This window comes from Oncorhynchus mykiss, chromosome 14 (assembly GCF_057628025.1).
Source record: "Oncorhynchus mykiss isolate SJ-2025 chromosome 14, ASM5762802v1, whole genome shotgun sequence".
Taxonomy (NCBI): Eukaryota; Metazoa; Chordata; class Actinopteri; order Salmoniformes; family Salmonidae; genus Oncorhynchus; species Oncorhynchus mykiss.
In genome coordinates, this window is record NC_143035.1 from 34,682,193 (window position 1) to 34,705,300 (window position 23,108).

Below are 23,108 nucleotides of genomic sequence, written 5' to 3' on the forward strand. Positions count from 1 at the left end.
TTTGGGCAGGAGAGTCAGAGCCGCCCGATGGCAACTCATCGGCAACTCTCCTACCCCGACGCATTCACGCAACACACAAAATAAGTCTAGTCCAATTATCCCCCAGAATTCTTTATAAAACTCCACTGGGAGCCCATCGACTCCTGGTGCACGACTAGGGGACATCTGGGTTACGGCCTCTGCCAGTTCAATGGACAACAGAGGAATGTCAATTTCAGAGAACTTAGGGAGTTCTGCGAACAAGACCTGAGCACACATAGGATCACACAGTTCTGCCCTATACAACTCAGTATAAAACTCCACAGTTTGCTCCCGCATCTCCCCACCACAGAGGTCACCCGCCCATCAGACAGCCGTAGACAATGCATACACTTGGCTTCACCGCTCTGTCTTTCCAAACCAAATAAGAAGGAGCTGAGAGCATCCATCTCCTTGCGCATGGAGAACCTAGCTCTTACAAGTACTCTCTTTGCTTTAACCTGGAAAAAACTGCCCAGGTCCCTATGTAATTCAGCTAAATTAGCCTGGAGACCTACATTCCCTTGCCCCACCATCTCTACCTCCATCTCACTAATACTATGCTCTAGTTCCCCCAATACTCTCCTAGCCTCTGAGGATGAGAGAGCTGTATACTGTTGACAGAAAAGTCGAATTTGGACTTTCCCCACATCCCACCATTGACTCAGACTCATACTTCTCTCTTCGCTGCCCCCACCTTCCCCAAAAGGTCTGGAAACCTGAGCAAGAAGTGACATCTTGTAAGAGCTTTACATTGAACTTCCAATAGGATGCCTGCCGGAGTCCTGGTGAAATAGACAGCAGAGCCATGGTTATGTGGTGTTCCAAAAACACCACCGGGAGAATGGTAGTTTCCAACAGCCTATTGCTCTGATTCCTGGACACGTAAAAACTATCAAGTTGGGCTGCACTCACCCTAGCCCCAAAAACCTTCACCCATTATTACTGTCTTGTGTTGGGATGTTTAATTCTCCAAACATCCACTAGGTCAAACTGATTAATGATGTCCCTTAACACTCCCACTGACACTGAATGAGGATATTCCCCATTTCTGTCTTTCGTAAAATACATTGCACAGTTCCAGTCCCCGCCGACCACCAGCGTCTCCTCAGGCGCTACCTGTTAGAGTTCCTGTCTAAGACTCCCAAATAGAACCCCTCTCTCTCTCCCTGTGTTAGGTGCATACACATTTATAAAGACAAAACCCATGTTGGTAATTTCTGCTTTGACAACAAGCAGCCTATCCCTACACACCTCCTTCGAGGAGCAACGTTTGACAGACAGCCCCAGGCTCCCCTGCACTAACATTTGTCCCATGGCTCAACACACCTGCCCCTTTCCACCAGAGCCCCCAATCGACATCATTCACCACATCACTATGCTGTATCCTGCAGAAACAACACCTGTACTTTTTTTTTATTCACCCAACACACTCCTCTTCCCCTCATCTCTGGCGCCATTTATATTAAGCGAGCCTACCCAGAGTCTCCATAAGAAATGGGAGAAAAGCCAGCAAAGAAAGAGACCAATAGTAAAGCTCAAAAAGCCACAGTGCCAGAAAGAAAATACATCTAAATAGTGTCTGAAGGTAGACCCTTACTCACTGTTGTTATCCACTTCCTCAATCTAAACCGTTTCCTGGGTGAGAGGACACTAAGCCCCTAATTTTTCATAGCATGTTGTACTGATCTTACAAACTTTCTCAGATCAGAAAAAAAATCCTCAAGATGAACTTTTTTCCTCTTGGTCTCATTCAGGAACCTTGTCAGTTCCCTCAATGTGTACTTTGACCCCTCTGCTTGACTGGCTGTCAGCTCCGGACCCATTGAAGAGGAGTCTGAAAAAAACCCTCCTCATTATCCTCTTCCTCAGACTCACTTTCTTCCTCATCTCCATCTCCCATCCTGACCACCTGCCCTTCCTCCCCCCAGCACAAGGCAAAGGTTCCATGGTGCCTTTGCCCACCCCAGCCTCCACCCTCCTTTCTTCTCCCACGTTTTCCTTTTCCGCTTGACACCCTCCTCCTCCCCCTTGAGTCTCTTACACTTCCCCACTATACTCTCCTCATCCACTAGCATAACCTGACTAGACCCAGCCTCATCTACACCACCCTCCATAGTATGACTAGGCCCAGCCTCATCTACACCACCATCCATAACCTGACTAGGCCCAGCCTCATCTATACCACCATCCATAACCTGACTAGGCCCAGCCTCATCTACACCACCCTCCATAGTATGACTAGACCCAGCCTCATCTACACCACCATCCATAACCTGACTAGGCCCAGCCTCATCTACCCCACCATCCATAACCTGACTAGACCCAGCCTCATCTACACCACCATCCATAACCTGACTAGGCCCAGCCTCATCTACCCCACCCTCCATAATATGACTAGGATTTAAAGGGGCAAGTGATACATTTTTTACATGTATGGCAGCAGCCACTCAATGTTAGTGGTGGCTGTTTAACAATGTGATGGCCTTGAGATAGAAGCTGTTTTTCGGTCTCTCTGTCCCTGCTTTGATGCACCTGTACTGACCTCGCCTTCTGGATGATAGCGGGGTGAACAGGCAGTGGCTCGGGTGGTTGTCGTCCTTGATGATCTTTATGGCCTTCCTGTGACATCGGGTGGTGTAGGTGTCCTGGAGGGCAGGTAGTTTGCCCCTGGTGATGCTTTGTGCAGACCTCACTACCCTCTGGAGAGCCTTACGGTTGTGGGTGGAGCAGCTGCCATACCAGGCGGTGATACAGCCCGACAGGATGCTCTCGATTGTGCATCTGTAGAAGTCTGTGAGTGCTTTTGGTGACAAGCTGAATTTCTTCAGCCTCCTGAGGTTGAAGAGGTGCGGCTGCGCCTTCTTCCCGATGCTGTCTGTGTGGGTGGACCAATTCGGTTTGTCCGTGATGTGTACGCCGAGGCACTTAAAACTTTCTACCCTCTCCACTACTGTCCCGTCGATGTGGATAGGGGGGTGCTATCTCTGCTGTTTCCTGAAGTCCACGATCATCTCCTTTGTTTTGTTGACATTGAGTGTTAGGTTATTTTCCTGATACCACACTTCGAGGGCCCTCACCTCCTCCCTGTAGGCCATCTCGTTGTTGTTGGTAATCAAGCCTACCACTGTAGTGTCGTCTGCAAACTTGATGATTGAGTTGGAGGCGTGCGTGGCCACGCAGTCGTGGGTGAACAGGGAGTACAGGAGAGGGCTCAGAACGCACCCATGTGAGGCCGCAGTGTTGAGGATCAGCGGGGTGGAGATGTTGTTTCCTACCCTCACCACCTGGGGGCGGCCCGTCAGGAAGTCCAGTACCTAGTTGCACAGGGCGGGGTCGAGACCCAGGGTCTCAAGCTTAATGACGAGTTTGGAGGATACTATAGTGTTAAATGCTGAGCTGTAGTCGATGAACAGCAATCTCACATAGGTATTCCTCTTGTCCAGATGGGTTAGGGCCGTGTGCAGTGTGGTTGCGATTACGTCGTCTGTGGACCTATTGGGGCGGTAAGCAAATTGGAGTGGGTCAAGGGTGTCAGGTAGAGTGGAGGTGATATGGTCCTTGACTAGTCTCTCAAAGCACTTCATGATGACGGAAGTGAGTGCTACGGGGCGGTAGTCGTTTAGCTCAGTTACCTTAGCTTTCTTGGGAACAGGAACAATGGTGGCCCTCTTGAAGCATGTTGGAACAGCAGACTGGGATAAGGATTGATTGAATATGTCCGTAAACACACCAGCCAGGTGGTCTGCGCATGCTCTGAGGACGTGGCTGGGGATGCCATCTAGGCCGGTAGCCTTGCGAGGGTTAACACATTTAAATATTTTACTCACATCGGCTGCAGTGAAGGAGAGTCCACAGGTTTTGGTAGCGGGCCGTGTCAATGGCACTGTATTGTCCTCAAAGCAAGCAAAGAAGTTGTTTAGTCTGTCTGGGAGCAAGACATCCTGGTCCGCGACGGGGCTGGTTTTCTTCTTGTAATCCGTGATTGACTGTAGACCCTGCCACATACCTCTTGTGTCTGAGCCGTTGATTTGCCACTCTACTTTGTCTCTATACTGACACTTAGCTTGTTTGATTGCCTTGCGGAGGGAATAGCTACACTGTTTGTATTCGGTCATGTTTCCGGTCACCTTGCCCTGGTTAAAAGCAGTGGTTTGTGCTTTCAGATTCGCGCGAATGCAGACATCAATCCACGGTTTCTGGTTTGGAAATGTTTTAATAGTTGCTGTGGGTACGACATCGCCAATGCACTTGCCAATGCACCCTATGTCTATCTCTCTGTCTCTCTGTCTATCTCTCTGTCTCTCTCTCTCTGTTTCTCTCTCTGTCTCTCTATCTCTCTCTCTCTGTCTCTCTGTCTCTCTGTCTCTCTCTCTCTCTGTATCTCTCTCTGTCTCTGTCTCTCAATTCAATTCAATTCAAGGGGCTTTATTGGCATGGGAAACGTGTTAACATTGCCAAAGCAAGTGAGGTAGATAATATACAAAAGTGAAATAAACAATAAGAATTAACAGTAAACATTACACATACAGAAATTTCAAAACAATAAAGACATTACAAATGTCATATTATACATATATATACAGAGTTGTAACGATGTACAAATGGTTAAAGAACACAAGGGAAAATAAATAAGCATAAATATGGGTTGTATTTACAATGGTGTTTGTTCTTCACTGGTTGCCCTTTTCTTGTGGCAACAGGTCACAAATCTTGCCGCTGTGATGGCACACTGTGGAATTTCCCCCAGTAGATATTTATCAAAGTTTATCAAAATTGGATTTGTTGTCGAATTCTTTGTGGATCTGTGTAATCTGAGGGAAATATGTATCTCTAATATGGTCATATGTTGGACAGGAGGTTAGGAAGTGCAGCTCAGTTTCCACCTCATTTTGTGGGCAGTGTGCACATAGCCTGTCTTCTCTTGAGAGCCAGGTCTGTCTACGGCGGCATTTCTCAATAGCAAGGCTATGCTCACTAAATCTGTACATAGACAAAGCTTTCCTTAAGTTTGGGTCAGTCACAGTGGACAGGTATTCAGCCACTGTGTACTCTCTGTTTAGGGCCAAATAGCATTCTAGTTTGCTCTGTTTTTTTGTTAATTCTTTCCAATGTGTCAAGTAATTATCTTTTTGTTTTCTCATGAATTGTGCTGCTGTCCTGGGGCTCTGTGGGGTGTGTTTGTGTTTGTGAACAGAGCCCCAGGACCAGCTTGCTTAGGGGACTCTTCTCCAGGTTCATCTCTCTGTAGGTGATGGCTTTGTTATGGAAGGTTTGGGAATCGCTTCCTTTTAGGTGGTTGTAGAATTTAACAGCTCTTTTCTGGATTTTGAAAATTAGTGGGTATCGGCCTAATTCTGCTCTGCATGCATTATTTGGTGTTTTACGTTGTACACAGAGGATATTTTTGCAGAATTCTGTATGCAGAGTCTCAATTTGGTGTTTGTCCCATTTTGTGAAGTCTTGGTTGATGAGCGGACCCCAGACCTCACAACCGTGAAGGGCAATGGGCTCTATGACTGATTCAAGTATTTTTATCCAGATCCTAATTGGTATGTTGAATTTTATGTTCCTTTTGATGGCAAAGAATGCCCTTCTTGCCTTGTCTCTCAGATCGTTCACAGCTTTGTGGAAGTTACCTGTGGCGCTGATGTTTAGGCCAAGGTATGTATAGTTTTTTGTGTGCTCTAGGGCAACAGTGTCTACATGGAATTTGTATTTGTGGTCCTGGCGACTGGACCTTTTTTGGAACACCATTATTTTGGTCTTGCTGAGATTTACTGTCAGGGCCCAGGTCTGACAGAATCTGTGCAGAAGATCTAGGTGATGCTGTAGGCCCTCCTTGGTTGGTGACAGATCTAGGTGCTGCTGTAGGCCCTCCTTGGTTGGTGACCGAAGCACCAGATCATCAGCAAACATTTGACTTCAGATTCTAGCAGGGTGAGGCCGGGTGCTGCAGACTTTTCTAGTGCCCGCGCCAATTCTTTGATATATATGTTGAAGAGGGTGGGGCTTAAGCTGCATCCCTGTCTCAACCCACAACCTTGTGTGAAGAAATGTGTGTGTTTTTTGCCAATTTTAACCGCACACTTGTTGTTTGTGTACATGGATTTAATAATGTCGTATGTTTTATCCCCAACAACACTTTCCACCAATTTGTATAGCAGACCCTCATGCCAAATTGAGTCAAAGGCTTTTTTTAAATCAACAAAGCATGAGAAGACTTTGCCTTTGTTTTGGTTTGTTTGGTTGTCAATTAGGGTGTGCAGGGTGAATACATGGTCTGTTGTACGGTAATTTGGTAAAAAGCCAATTTGACATTTGCTCAGTACATTGTTTTCGTTGAGGAAATGTACGAGTCTGCTATTAATGATAATGCAGAGGATTTTCCCAAGGTTACTGTTGACGCATATTCCACGGTAGTTATTGGGGTCAAATTTGTCTCCACTTTTGTGGATTGGGGTGATCAGTCCTTGGTTCCAAATATTGGGGAAGATGCCAGAGCTAAGGATGATGTTAAAGAGTTTTAGTATAGCCAATTGGAATTTGTTGTCTGTATATTTGATCATTTCATTAAGGATACCATCAACACCACAGGCCTTTTAGGGTTGGAGGGTTTTTATTTTGTCATGTAACTCGTTCAAGGTAATTGGAGAATCCAGTGGGTTCTGGAAGTCTTTAATAGTTGATTCTAATATTTGTAATTGACCATGTATATGTTTTTGCTCTTTATTCTTTGTTATAGAGTCAAAAAGATTGGAGAAGTGGTTTACCCATACATCTCCATTTTGGATAGATACATCTTCGTGTTGTTGTTTGTTTAGTGTTTTCCAATTTTCCCAGAAGTGGTTAGAGTCTATGGATTCTTCAATTTCCTTGAGCTGATTTCTGACGTGCTGTTCCTTCTTTTTCCGTAGTGTATTTCTGTATTGTTTTAGTGATTCACCATAGTGAAGGCGTAGACTCAGGTTTTCCGGGTCTCTATGTTTTTGGTTGGACAGGTTTCTCAATTTCTTTCTTAGATTTTTGCATTCTTCATCAAACCATTTGTCATTGTTGTTCATTTTCTTCGGTTTTCTATTTGAGATTTTTAGATTTGATAGGGAAGCTGAGAGGTCAAATATACTGTTAAGATTTTCTACTGCCAAGTTTACACCTTCACTATTGCGTGAAACATTTTACCCAGGAAATTGTCTAGAAAGGATTGAATTTGTTGTTGCCTAATTGTTTTTTGGTAGGTTTCCAAACTGCATTCCTTCCATCTATAGCATTTCTTAATGTTGCTCAGTTCCATTGGCTTTGATGCCTCGTGATTGGGTATTGCTCTGTTCAAGTAGACTGTGATTTTGCTGTGGTCTGATAGGGGTGTCAGTGGGCTGACTGTGAACGCTCTGAAAGACTCTGGGTTGAGGTCAGTGATAAAGTAGTCTACAGCACTACTGCCAAGAGATGAGCTATAGGTGTCTCTCTCTCTCTCTGTCTCTATCTATCTCCCTGTCTCTCTCTGTGTGTATCTCTCTGTCTCTCTGTCTCTCTCTCTCTCTGTATCTCTCTCTCTGTCTCTGTATCGCTATCTCTCTGTCTCTGTCTCTGTCTCTGTCTCTCTCTCTGTCTCTGTCTCTCTGTCTCTCTCTCTCTCTCTCTGTATCTCTATCTCTCTGTCTCTCTCTCTGTGTATCTCTATGTCTCTCTCTCTCTCTCTCTCTTTATCTCTCTCTCTCTCTCTCTGTCTCTGTATCTCTATCTCCCTGTCTCTCTGTACCTCTATTTCCCTGTCTCTCTGTACCTCTATTTCCCTGTCTCTCTGTCTCTGTACCTCTATCTCCCTGTCTCTCTGTCTCTCTCTCTCTCTGTCTCTCTGTCTCTCTTTCTGTCACTCTGTTTCTCTTTCTCTCCACTATTTCTTTCTCCCTTTCCTGATCTCTCTCTCTCTCCTACACAGTCCTCTATTTCCTCATCTGTCTCTGTACCACTCTCCCTCTTTAAATCTCTCTCTCATCTCTTTTCTTTGCCCTGCTCTTCCACCCTCTTTTTTCTACCAGCCTTTGTATATATCTCTCTCTCGCATACTTTTTTCTCTCTCTTTCTCACACACACACAGCTCACACACACACGGCTTACACACACACAGGGCTTGAGTGTAGTTTTGATCAGCAGACAGTAACAGCCCAGTATCTGCTTTTCTAGTTCTGGTTTTAACATGTGAATCACTCTTTGCCAGAGCATGCTATTACATTCACACTAATGAGCCACAGAGAACTCTCACATCACTTGATAAACTTGATGCATTTTTTAACAGACATAACTCTCAGAACTACAGATCCCAGACATAACTCTCAGACCAACAGAACCCAGACTTAACTCTCAGAACTACAGATCCCAGACATAACTCTCAGAACTCCAGAACCCAGACATAACTCTCAGAACTACAGAACCCAGACATAACTCTCAGAACTACAGAACCCAGACTTAACTCTCAGAACTATAGAACCCAGACATAACTCTCAGAACTACAGATCCCAGACATAACTCAGAACTACAGAACCCAGACTTAACTCTCAGAACTACAGATCCCAGACATAACTCAGAACTACAGAACCCAGACTTAACTCTCAGAACTAAAGATCCCATGGTAGATGTTGGGACTGCCTGGCAGGTTACAGATCCCATGGTAGGTGATAGTACTGTCTGGCTGTCTGGCTACAGATCCCATGGTAGATGGTAGTACTGTCTGGCTGGTTACAGATCCCATGGTAGATGGTAGTACTGTCTGGCTGGTTACAGATCCCATGGTAGATGATAGTACTGTCTGGCTGTCTGGCTGGTTACAGATCCCATGGTAGATGGTAGTACTGTCTGGCTGTCTGGCTGCTGATCCCATGGTAGGTGATAGTACTGTCTGGCTGGCTACAGATCTCATCATGGTAGATGATAGTACTGTCTGGCTGGTTACAGATCCCATCATGGTAGGTGATAGTACTGTCTGGCTGTCTGGCTGGTTACAGATCCCATGGTAGGTGATAGTACTGTCTGGCTGGTTACAGATCCCATGGTAGATGATACTACTGTCTGGCTGGCTGGCTGGTTACAGATCCCATGATAGGTGATAGTACTGTCTGGCTGGTTACAGATCCCATGGTAGGTGATAGTACTGTCTGGCTGTCTGGCTGGTTACAGATCCCATGGTAGGTGATAGTACTGTCTGGCTGGTTACAGATCCCATGGTAGGTGATAGTACTGTCTGGCTGGCTACAGATCTCATCATGGTAGGTGATAGTACTGTCTGGCTGGTTACAGATCCCATGGTAGGTGATAGTACTGTCTGGCTGGCTACAGATCTCATCATGGTAGATGATAGTACTGTCTGGCTGTCTGGCTGGTTACAGATCCCATGGTAGATGGTAGTACTGTCTGGCTGTCTGGATGCAGATCCCATGGTAGGTGATAGTACTGTCTGGCTGGCTACAGATCTCATCATGGTAGATGATAGTACTGTCTGGCTGGCTACAGATTGTGTAGTTATTGATGTATTCCTCTACTATCCCCTTTGAATACCTTATATACACATACAAAACACACACAACTCTAGATTTTACACAAACACATACACACAAATGCACATGCATTCTCTCTCTCTCTCTCTCTCTCTCTCTCTCTCTCTCTCAATCACTCTCTCTCAAACTCTCTATTTCAAACTCTCTCTCTCTCTCTCAAACTCTCTCTCTCTCCCTGGACTCACATAACATAACAACCACCTCCCTGGACGGACGGACAAGCCCAGTGATGTGATTGGTTGACAGACGTCTGTCCCAGAAGGAGCAGTGTTGAAGATAGAGAACAATGGGCCAGAACTAATAGATCTGATTCAAACTGAGTAACCAACCAGAATCTTCTCTCTCCCCCCCCCCCCCCCCGCCTCAGGCTCTATCTGCCCTTTTCTGACCAGCTACACACACATGCACATACACACACATCTACATACACACACACACAAGGCAAACACGCACACACACACAGTAGTGATGCGCGGGTCAGCTGTTTGGTCAACTGCACCCGCCCACAACCGGCCAGACTATATATGATAAAGTGAAAATCTGAGGCCCACACCCGACCCTAACCCACTGATATAGAACATCTGAGGCCCAAACCAGGCCCTAACCCACTGATATAGAACATCTGAGGCCCAAACCAGGCCCTAACCCACTGATATAGAACATCTGAGGCCCACACCCGACCCTAATCCACCGATATAGAACATCTGAGGCCCCACCCAACCCTAACCCACCGATATAGAACATCTGAGGCCCCACCTGACCCTAACCCACCGATATAGAACATCTGAGGCCCCACCTGACCCTAACCCACCGATATAGAACATCTGAGGCCCCACCCGACCCTAACCCACTGATATAGAACATCTGAGGCCCCACCTGACCCTAACCGACCGATATAGAACATCTGAGGCCCACACCCGACCCTAACCCACTGATATAGAACATCTGAGGCCCCACCCGACCCTAACCCACTGATATAGAACATCTGAGGCCCCACCCGACCCTAACCCACTGATATAGAACATCTGGGGCCCACCCGACCCTAACCCACTAATATAGAACATCTGAGGCCCACACCCGACCCTAACCCACTAATATAGAACATCTGAGGCCCCACCTGACCCTAACCCACCGATATAGAACATCTGAGGCCCCACCCGACCCTAACCCACTGATATAGAACATCTGAGGCCCACACCCGACCCTAACCCACTAATATAGAACATCTGAGGCCCCCACCTGACCCTAACCCACCGATATAGAACATCTGAGGTCCCACCCGACCCTAACCCACTGATATAGAACATCTGAGGCCCACACCCGACCCTAACCCACTAATATAGAACATTTGAGGCCCACACCTGACCCTAACCCACTAATATAGAACATCTGAGGCCCACACCCGACCCTAACCCACCGATATAGAACATCTGAGGCCCCACCTGACCCTAACCCACCGATATAGAACATCTGAGGCCCCACCCGACCCTAACCCACTGATATAGAACATCTGAGGCCCCACCTGACCCTAACCGACCGATATAGAACATCTGAGGCCCACACCCGACCCTAACCCACTGATATAGAACATCTGAGGCCCCACCCGACCCTAACCCACTGATATAGAACATCTGAGGCCCCACCCGACCCTAACCCACTGATATAGAACATCTGGGGCCCACCCGACCCTAACCCACTAATATAGAACATCTGAGGCCCACACCCGACCCTAACCCACTAATATAGAACATCTGAGGCCCCACCTGACCCTAACCCACCGATATAGAACATCTGAGGCCCCACCCGACCCTAACCCACTGATATAGAACATCTGAGGCCCACACCCGACCCTAACCCACTAATATAGAACATCTGAGGCCCCCACCTGACCCTAACCCACCGATATAGAACATCTGAGGTCCCACCCGACCCTAACCCACTGATATAGAACATCTGAGGCCCACACCCGACCCTAACCCACTAATATAGAACATTTGAGGCCCACACCTGACCCTAACCCACTAATATAGAACATCTGAGGCCCACACCCGACCCTAACCCACTGATATAGAACATCTGAGGCCCACACCTGACCCTAACCCACTGATATAGAACATCTGCTGTTGGCTACAGTCAGAGACGGCGTAAATATATTTTGACAGGGGGTGCAGCATTTTTTTTGTTGCCTGGTTTAGATTTGTTTCTGCTTATAATTTCTGACATTTTGGTAGGCTATTTCTTAGTCAACTTACCTATAATTACACAGATGCAGCTTGTCATTGCATGTTGCCCTAGAGGACTAAATAAACCCCTGCTCACCAGAATAATGTCGATATAAATTGATAGAATGCTTCAATCTATTGACATCGGTAAAGGTTTCTCTGTCATCTCTGCTTCTTTCGGGGCTGAAAGACGTTTAGGGACCGGGGGGGAAATGCAATAACACATTTTTTTTTTTTTTAGATTGACATCAGTTTGACCCAATTGTAAGGAAATAGAAAGCTGGGAAAACAACCCAACATGTTGCTAATAAGATTTCACTTTGGCTTGGATGCATAATTATTTTATGTGGTTGAAATACTATCAGCTTTTAAAAATATATTACATAGGCAAGTCACTTTAGGACAAATTCTAATGATGGTCTATGGGATACTCCCAATCATGGCCAGATGTGATACAGCCTGGATTTGAACCAGGGACTGTAGTGGCACCTCTTACACTGAGATACAGTGGCTTAGACCACGGCGCCACTCGGGAGCTTTGATGATGCTGATAAAGAGGGACCATCCGTAGAGGTGCTATAACTGCAAATTCACATTCTCTCAAGATGCCGAAAGCAAGAAATCCTATTTCTCCACTCCTTGCCGTGTCAACATTTTGCATACATTTGGTGGATCATTTTACTGCAAGCATTAATTCTGCAGGAGTTAATAGTAAGGCTACAGTTGAAGTCGGAAGTTTACATACACCTTAGCCAAATACATTAACAATTTTAAACTACATTCTTCACAATTCCTGACATCAAATCAAAGTTTATTTGTCATGTATGCTGAATACAACATACCTTACAGTGAAATGCTTACTTAGAGGCTCTAACATATAGTGCAAAAAAGGTATTAGGTGAACAATAGGTAGGTAAAGAAATAAAAACAACAGTAAAAAGAGGCTACTTACAGACACCGGTTAGTCAGGCTGATTGAGGTAGTATGTAGATATGGTTAAAGTGACTATGTATATATGATGAACAGAGAGTAGCAGTAGCGTAAAAGAGGGGGTGGTGGGTGGTGGGCGGGACACAATGCAGATAGCCCTGTTAGCCAAAGTGCGGGAGCACTGGTTGGTCGGCCCAATTGAGGTAGTATGTACATGAATGTATAGTTAAAGTGACTATGCATATATGATAAACAGATTGTAGCAGCAATGTAAAAAGAGGTGTTGGGGGGACGACACACAATGCAAATAGTCCGGGTAGCCATTTGATTACCTGTTCAGGAGTCTTATGGCTCGGGGGTAAAAACTGTTGAGAAGCCTTTTTTTCCTAGACTTGGCACTCCGGTACCACTTGTCATGCAGTAGTAGAGAGAACAGTCTATGACTGGGGTGGCTGGGGTCTTTGACCATTTTTAGGGCCTTCTTCTGACACCGCCTGGTGTAGAGGTCCCGGATGGCAGGCAGCTTAGTCCCAGTGAGGTACTGGGCCGTAAGCAGTAGGCCACCCGTAAAACTGCTGCCATTTCTTCCGGCGCCATTTTGAATCATAGCATTTAATCCTGTCTAAATTCCCTGTCTTTACGTCAGTTAAGATCACCACTTCATTTTAAGAATGTGAAATGTCAGAATAATAGTAGAGAGAATGATTTATTTCAGCTTTTATTTCTTTCATCACATTCCCAGTGGGTCAGAAGGTTACATACACTCGATTCGTGTCTGGTAGATTTGCCTTTAAATTGGTTCATTTTGGGTCAAACGCTTCATGTAGCCTTCCACAAGCTTCCCACAATAAGTTGGGTGAATTTTGACCCATTCCTCCTGACAAAGCGGTGTAACTGAGTCAGGTTTGTAGACCTCCTTGCTCGCACACGCTTTATCAGTCCTGCCCACAAATGTTCTAATGGATTGAGGTCATGGCTTTGTGATGGCCACCGCAATACCTTGACTTTGTTGTCCTTAAGCCATTTTGCCACAAATTTGGAAGTATGCTTGGGGTCATTGTCCATTTGGAAGACACATTTGTGACCAAGCTTTAACTTCCTGACTGATGCCTTCTATATTGAAGATGTTGCTTCAATATATCCACATAATTTTCCAACCTCATGATGCCATCTATATTGTGAAGTGCACCATTCCCTCCTGCAGCGAAGCACCCACACAACATGATGCTGCCACCCCCGGGCTTCACAGTTGGGATGGTGTTATTCGGCTTTCAAGCCTCCCCCTTTTGCCTCCAAACATAACAATGATCATTATAGCCAAACAGTTCTATTTTCGTTTCATCAGGCCAGAGGACATTTCTCCCAAAAGTACGATCTTTGTCCCCATGTGCAGTTGCAAACCGTAGTCTGGCTTTTTTTATGGCGGTTTTGGAGCAGTGGCTTCTTCCTTGCTGAGCGGCCTTTCAGATTATGTCGATATAGGACTCGTTTTACTATATAGGAGTCGTTTTAGGATATAGGAGTCGTTTTACTGTGGATATAGATACTTTTGTACCTGTTTCATCCAGCATCTTCACAAGGTCCTTTGCTGTTGTTCTGGGATTGATTTGCACTTTTTGCACCAAAGTACGTTCATCTCTAGGAGACAGAACGCGTCTCCTTCCTGAGCGGTATGACGGCTGCGTGGTCCCATGGGGTTTATAGTTGTGTACTATTGTCTGTACAGATTAACGTGGTACCTTCAGGCATTTGGATATTGCTCCCAAGGATGATCCAGACTTATGGAGGTCTACACATTTTTTTCTGAGGTCTTGGCTGATTTCTTTTGATTTTCCCATGATGTCAAGCAAAGAGGCAGTGAATTTGAAGGTAGGCCTTGAAATACATCCACAGGTACACCTCCAATTGACTCAAATGATGAGTCATGACATCGTTTTCTGGAATTTTCCAAGCTGTTTAAAGGCACAGTCAACTTAGTGTATGTAAACTTCTGACCCACTGGAATTGTGATACAGTGAATTATAAGTGAAATAATCCGTCTGTAAACAATTGTTGGAAAAATGACTTGTGTCATGCACAAAGTAGATGTCCTAACCAACTTGCCAAAACTCAAGTTTGTTAACAAGACATTTGTGGAGTGGTTGAAAAACGAGTTTTAATGACTCCAACCTAAGTGTATGTAAACTTTTGACTAAACTGTATGTCACTCCAGTGTAAATTGCTAAATTGTAATTACTTCGCCACTATTGCCCTATTTATTGTCTTACCTCCTTACTTCATTTTCACACACTGTATACAGATTTTTCTATTGTGTTATTAACTGTATGTTTGTTTATGTCTAACTCTGTGTTTTTTTGGTTGCACTCCTTTGCTTTATCTTGGCCAGGTCACAGTTGTAAATGAGAACTTGTTCTCAACTGACCTACCTGGTTAAATAAAGGTGAAAAAAACACTTTGAGCTGTTCTTGACATAATATGGTCTTGGTCTTTTACCAAATAGGGCCATCTTCTGTATACTCCCTCTACCTTGTCACAACACATTTGATTGGCTCAAATGCATTAATAAGGAAAGACATTCTACAAATGTACTTTTAAGGAGGCACACCTGTTAATTGAAATGCATTCCAGGTGATTATCTCATGAAGCTGGTTGAGAGAATGCCAAGAGTGTTCAAAGCTGTCATCACGGCAAAGGGTGGCTACTTTGAAGGATCTCAAATATAAAATATATTTTGATTTGTTTAACACTTTTTGATTTCTACATGATTCCGTATGTGTTATTTCATAGTTTTGAAGTTTTCACTATTATTCTGCAATGTAGAAAATATAAAAAATAAATAAAAATCCTTGAATGAGTTCTAAAACTTTTGACCGGTAGTGTAGCTGCTATCATGCAATTTTACTACTTCACCAAATCTTTCTCAAACATGACTTTTCTTGCCCTCCCTTCTCTTTATCTTCAACTCTCCATTTCACAGCTTTTCTCTTAAATCAATTAAGCTCTGACATTGTCTTTTTTGTTTCCGTGGTTCAACGTTCAATTTTTCTGCCCGATCCCAAAAGCATTTGAGGATTAGGATGGAGGCTCATACAGTTCGGACCTAAGTCTTACTCATAGGTACTAAATTGCAGAAGAATTATACATTTATGGATTTTTTAAAGGTATTACGTTCTCTTTATTTCAACCCGCCTGCCACCCACCCGCCCTTCATCCACACAATATTTCATAACCCTAAACCCAGCATACACATCGACAAATGCACACGCACACACACATGGCCGACGAGCCGTCCTCCCCTCCCCAGCCTCATAGTCTCTTGGCTGGCCCTGTCCACACTCTGTTGATCGGAAGTCAACAACACATTAGAACCCGCAGCGTGGTGGATGCGGATAGGCTAATTGGGGTGATACTGAGCTGTTCCATTAGTTCTGTGGATAAGCCGGAGAGACAGTTCCTACTGCATAGTACTAGTGGACTGTAGTTGGTGCTGCATGCTTTTACACACGGATTAGCTACAGTACTATGTTTTTGGCTTGGGCTAGGTTGTAGTTTGATACTGGTAGTTTTTCTATTCTGTACCATCTGAGCCTTAACTGTCAGTGTAGGCATTACAAGTCTCAATGATAGACACGCCAAAGACACGCCAAAGACAAGGACGAGCTACTTTGGATATATATTATCTATAGTATCTGGTTCTTCATCCATCCGTCTCATATAGCATCAGATAACTCAATGACTGACTGGCCACACCATTACAATAACCAGCTATAGTGTTATTAATCCAATCGCCACTCCTATCTATCCATCTATCCTGTGTCAGAGCGAGGCAGAGGGAGGAATTATGTCTTCATTTTTCAGAAAATCAAAGGCTGAGAGTTTAATTATTCATTGCGTCTAAATAGGTCACTGCCTCTTATTATGAGTGGCAAGCAGAGGAAGTGGTACACAGAGAAGGAGAGTGGGAGAGAGAGGGGTTAAGCAGAGGAAGTGGTACACAGAGAAGGAGAGTGGGAGAGAGAGAGGGGTTAAACAGAGAGAGAGAGAGAGAGAGAGAGAGAGAGAGGTTAAACAGAGAGAGAGAGAGCGAGAGAGAGATGGGTTAAACAGAGAGAGAGAGCGAGAGAGAGAGGGGTTAAACAGAGAGAGAGAGCGAGAGAGAGAGGGGTTAAACAGAGAGAGCGAGAGAGAGAGGGGTTAAACAGAGAGAGAGAGGAGGGGGGGAGGTTAAACAGAGAAAGAGACAGAGAGAGAGAGAAGAGGGGTTGAGAAAGAGGGTGAGAGATATGGAGAGAGGGGGGGGGTTGAGAGAGAGCGAGAGAGATATGGAGAGAGAGAGACATAGAAAGAGAGGGAGAGATATGGAGGGAGACAAAGCGAGAGGGGAAATGCCTGCACCGCCTGCATGCTGCCTGTGTTATGATGCCCTATATGACAAAGGGTGAGGATAACAGAACAGAAGGGATAACACAACAGAAGAGTTATCAGAATAGAAGGGTTATCACAACAGAAGAGTTATCACAACAGAAGAGTTATCACAACAGAAGTTATCACAACAGAAGAGTTATCACAACAGAAGAGTTATCACAACAGAAGGGTTATCACAACAGAAGGGTTATCACAACAGAAGGGTTATCACAATAGAAGAGTTATCAGAATAGAATAGTTATCACAATGGAAGAGTTATCACAACAGAAGAGTTATCAGAATAGAAGGGTTATCACAATGGAAGAGTTATCACAATAGAAGGTGAACAGAGGATCTACCCAGTTAGCTGACAGTTTTTGGTCCCCTGAAAGTCCTCTGTAATCTCCATCTCTAATTGTATGTATTATTAAACCAACCATTATGTTCTCTAGTAGCATTTGACAAACCAGAATATAAATAATTTATGTAAATAGTAAGCATTACAGGACCAAGAATAGAACCTTTGAGGAAAACCAGATGTCATCTCAACATGAGCCTCGTGTCCCTGTCTTTTGACTTTGACCATAGCCATTTGAGCATTGCTGCCATGTTGGCCCACTAGGTTAGTTTGGCATGTATTCTAAGACTCTAGTACCTGTGTTTGACCCCTGCAGATGGCTACACCACTGATGACATTGAATTCTACTGGCGAGGGGGAGATGGAGCTGTGTCTGGGGTGGAGAGAATAGAGCTGCCTCAGTTCTCCATCGTGGACTACAAGCTGGTCTCCAAGAACGTGGTCTTCTCTACAGGTACACAGTGGCGGCCATTTTGATACAGTATACCTATGTGTATCTACGGTTATACTGTAGATTTTCAGGGGTTGATGCACTTATATTCTGTATATTACCTGTCTATGCTTTAGAGTTCTTATTCCTTCCACTTCAGGTCATTATTGTACACTACTATGTATTCTCAATGGTTTACCTGGTTAAATAAAGCAAAATGTAAAAAAAAATGTAAAAGTTCTGTCTGTTTTCCTCCATGCAGGTTCCTATCCCCGTCTGTCTCTGAGCTTCAAGCTGAAGAGGAACATCGGCTACTTTATCCTCCAGACCTACATGCCCTCTATCCTGATCACCATCCTGTCTTGGGTCTCCTTCTGGATCAACTATGATGCCTCCGCTGCCAGAGTGGCTCTGGGTAAGATTGCCCATCGATTCGATCAATAAAGCCATCGAGATTCATCCGTCAGTCAGTCAATCAATCAATAAAATTAAACTTATACAATATAGCCATGTTTACAAACATTGGTGTCATAGTGTTCGCATTGTTTTGAAATGTCATGTCAAATATGCGTTGTTGTTCATGGGGTGACATATAAAAGAAAGAAATGGAGCATTAATATTCTGCCCTAAACCAGATACGATAGTAATTACATATACTCCTTGCACCTTGATCGTATTGCTATCCAATGACAATTATATCAGTACCGTGAACGATTTGTGAAACCAGGGTTATTGGCCAGGATAAGGTCCTAATGAGTGCCTCAGCCAACTGACCTGTGTCAGGTGATTGTCAGGTGATTGTCAGGTGGAACTGGATCCTGTTTGTTGTTTTTCTGATGAGCTTTTCTCTTATGCTTGTTGATTGGCTGGCTGGTTGGTTGGCTGGCTGGTTGATTGGCTGGCTGGTTGGCTTGCTCTGTCTGTGTGTCTTTCTGATTTGTAAACAATGATGCCTAAATATTCACCTGACTGGTTTATCTATCCCCAATGTCCAGGTTTAAATAGCTGAATATATCCACGGTGTCCAGGTTTCATATAGCCCTGTCCTGAACATGAGCCCTGGTCTGAACATGAGCCCTGGTCTGAACATGAGCCCAGTCCTGAACATGAGCCCTGTCCTGAACATGAGCCCTGGTCTGAACATGAGCCCAGTCCTGAACATGAGCCCTGGTCTGAACATGAGCCCAGTCCTGAACATGAGCCCTGTCCTGAACATGAGCCCTGTCCTGAACATGAACCCTGTCCTGAACATGAGCCCTGTCCTGAACATGAGCCCAGTCCTGAACATGAGCCCTGTCCTGAACATGAGCCCTGTCCTGAACATGAGCCCAGTCCTGAACATGAGCCCTGTCCTGAACATGAGCCCTGTCCTGAACATGAGCCCTGTCCTGAACATGAGCCCTGTGTATTGTTAATTTAGCTCTAGATGGTATCAGAGGCCATGGGAAAAGCAGCATGGACAGGCGTAGTTAGCTGTGTGACTGCGTGGCCGATGGATGGCAGAGTCACGTATAATACTTATGAATCTGACCAAATGCAGTATCAAACACAATGGATAGATAATGCAGAAATCTAACGTATCAAACACAATGGATAGATAATGCAGAAATCTAACGCATCGAACACAATGGATAGATAATGCAGGAATCTAACGTATCGAACACAATGGATAGATAATGCAGAAATCTAACGTATCAAACACAATGGATAGATAATGCAGAAATCTAACATATCGAACACAATGGACAGATAATGCAGAAATCTAACGTATCAAACACAATGGGTATATTGGGTCTAATAACACTGATCAAACACAATGGGTGTATTGGGTTTAATAACACAGATGACTAATGTATCAAACACAATGGGTATATTGGGCCTAAAAACACAGGTAAATCCTGCTGTGACTAATCCCAGGGTTGCATCCCAAATGATACTGTTAAGGTTTTCTTCTATCTCCTCCTCTGACGAGGAGGTGTAGCAAGGATCGGACCAAAATGCAGCGTGGTTATTATTCATGGTTCTCTAATAAAGAAACTATACATGAATAGACTAACAAAACAAGAACTGTGCAAAACCAAAACAGCCCTATCTGGTGCAAACACAGAGACAGGAACAATCACCCACGAAACACTCAAAGAATATGGCTGCCTAAATATGGTTCCCAATCAGAGACAACGATAAACACCTGGCTCTGATTGAGAACCACTCCAGACAGCCATAGACTATACTAGATAACCCCACTATACCACAATCTCAAACCCTACAAAAACCCCAAGACAAAACACACCACATAATAAACCCATGTCACACCCTGGCCTGACCAAAATAATAAAGAAAACACAAAATACTAAGACCAGGGCGTGACAGATACCCTATTCCCTATATAGTGCACTACCCATAGGGATCTGGTAAAAAAAAGTAGTGCACTACTGCTTTGTAGGGAATAAGGTGTTAAAGGGGGTATCACACTGGGCTGCCTCTTATGTCTACAGACGCATATATTAAATATATATATGATGGCGACGGAGGAGATGTCTGTCATTTTACGGCCTCCTAACCAATTGTTCTATTGTGTGTGTTTTTTTGCGATATTTGTAACTTATTTCGTACATATTGTTTTTCTGCCACCATCTCTTATGACCGAAAATAACTTTGGGATATCAGGACAGCCATTACTCACCTCGTACTGGACAAAACATTTTCTTTAACGAGTCATGGATTTACTTCAGAAACCGGACAAGGCCCTTTCATTCGCATGAAGAAGAGACTGAGATATCGGGGTCGTAGGTCGGGGTGCCTTTGTAAGGATCCAACGACGAGTGAGTAATCACCCTCTACCATCAGTCCTATTAGTCAACGTGCAATCATTGGATAACAAAATGGATGAGCTCCTATCAAGACTATCCTACCAATGGGACATTAAAAACTGTGATATTTTATGTTTCACTGAGTCGTGGCTGAATGACTACATGGATAACATACAGCTGGCTGGGTTTTTGCTCCATCGGCAAGACAGTACAGCTGCCTCCAGTAAGACAAGATTGTGGTGGTCTGTGTCTATTTGTAAATAACAGCTGGTGCAAGAAAATCTAATATCAAGGAAGCCTCAAGGTTTTCCTCACCTGAGGTAGAGTATCTTATGATAAGCTGTAGACCACACTATTTACCAAGAGAGTTGAAATCTATATTTTTCATAGCTGTGTATTTACCAACACAGCCGATGCTGGCACTAAGACGACACTCAGCGAGCTGTTTAAGGCCATAAGCAAACAAGAAAATGCTCATCCAGAGGCGGCGCTCCTAGTGGCCGGGGACTTTAATGCAGGGAAACTTACATCCGTTTTGCCTAGTTTCTACCAGCATTTTAAATGTGCAACCAGAGGGAAAAAAACTCTAAACCAACTTTACTCCACACACATAGACACGTACAAAGCTCTCCCTCACCCTCCATTTTGCAAATCTGACCATAACTCTATCCTCCAGATTCCTGCTTACAAGCAAAACCTAAAGCAGGAAAAAACCAGTGACTCCTATGGTCCTATGAAGCAGATGCTAAGCTACAGGACTGTTTTGCTATCACAGACTGGAATAAATTTCAGGATTTTTCCGATGGCATTTAGGAGTACACCACATCATTCACTGACTTCGTCAATAAGTGCCTCAATGATGTCATACCTCAACCAGAAGCCATGGATTACAGGCAACATCCACACTGAGCTAAAGGGTAGAGCTGCCGCTTTCAATTAGCGGGACTCAAACCCAGAAGCTTATAACAAATCCCGCTATGCCCTCTGATGAACCATCAAACAGGCAAAGCGTCAATACAGGACTACGATTGAATCCTACTACACCGGCTCTGACGCTCGTTGGATGTGGCAGGGCTTGCAAACTATTACAGACTACAAAGGGAAGCACAGCCTCGAGCTGCTCAGTGACACGAGCCTACCAGACGAGCTAAATGCCTTCTATGCTCGCTTCGAGGCAAGCAATACTGAAGCATGCATGAGAGCATCAGCTGTTCCGGTCGACTGTGTGATCACGCTCTCTGTAGCCGATGTGATTAAGACCTTTAAACAGGTCAACATTCACAAGGCCACGGGGCAGAAGGATTACCAGGACGTGTACTGTACTCTGATCATGTGCTGACCAACAGGCAAGTGTCTTCACTGACATGTTCAACCTGTCCCTGACCAAGTATGTAATGCCAACATGTTTCAAGCAGACCACCATAGTCCCTGTACCCAAGGAAGCGAAGGTAACCTGCTTAAATGATTACCGCCAAGGAGCACTCACGTCTGTAGCCATGAAGTGCTTTGAAAGGCTGATCATGGCTCACATCAACAGCATCCTCCCGGATACACTAGACCCACTCCAATTCACATACCGCCCCAACAGATCCACAGATGATGCAATCTCTATTGCACTCCACACTGCCCTTTCCCACCTGGACAAAAGGAACACCTATGTGAGAATGCTATTCATTGACTACAGCTTATCATTCAACACGTACGGTATACTGCCCTTGGTCGGCGCATGTGACAAATAAAATTTGGATTTGATTTCATTTGATTCCTGAACCCTTTGGTTGGTCCCCTGGAATTTGGACAGAGACTCAACACTCACATACACACACACGCAAGCACACACATATGAACGCATACACACACACATACACTTACAGTACATGAATGAACACACACACACATACCCCCACACGTGTGCCCATACACAGCTAGGCGGAAGTGTCATGTAGATGTTGGGGAAGGAGGAACCATCTGTCTGTATGGGTTCATTAGGTTTGTAGAATGAGGAACCATCTGTCCATATCGGTTCATTAGGTCTGTAGAATGAGGAACCATCTGTATGGGTTCATTAGGTCTGTAGAATGAGGAACCATCTGTATGGGTTCATTAGGTCTGTAGAATGAGGAACCATCTGTCCATATCAGTTCATTAGGTCTGTAGAATGAGGAACCATCTGTATGGGTTCATTAGGTCTGTAGAATGAGGAACCATCTGTATGGGTTCATTAGGTCTGTAGAATGAGGAACCATCTGTATGGGTTCATTAGGTCTGTAGAATGAGGAACCATCTGTATGGGTTCATTAGGTCTGTAGAATGAGGAACCATCTGTATGGGTTCATTAGGTCTGTAGAATGAGGAACCATCTGTATGGGTTCATTAGGTCTG

General features: G+C 44.6%; 1 protein-coding gene across 2 annotated transcripts in view; it reads left to right on the top strand.

The window, feature by feature from the left end:
- Positions 1-23,108, top strand: part of LOC110489165 (gamma-aminobutyric acid receptor subunit beta-2) — an 89,392-nt gene that overhangs the window by 60,938 nt on the left and 5,346 nt on the right. For both annotated transcript variants that reach the window (XM_036943378.2, XM_021561774.3), the window contains exons 6-7: positions 17,803-17,940; positions 18,179-18,331. In XM_036943378.2, the coding sequence (XP_036799273.1) occupies positions 17,803-17,940; positions 18,179-18,331 (291 nt within the window). The remainder of the gene's footprint in view (positions 1-17,802; positions 17,941-18,178; positions 18,332-23,108) is intronic.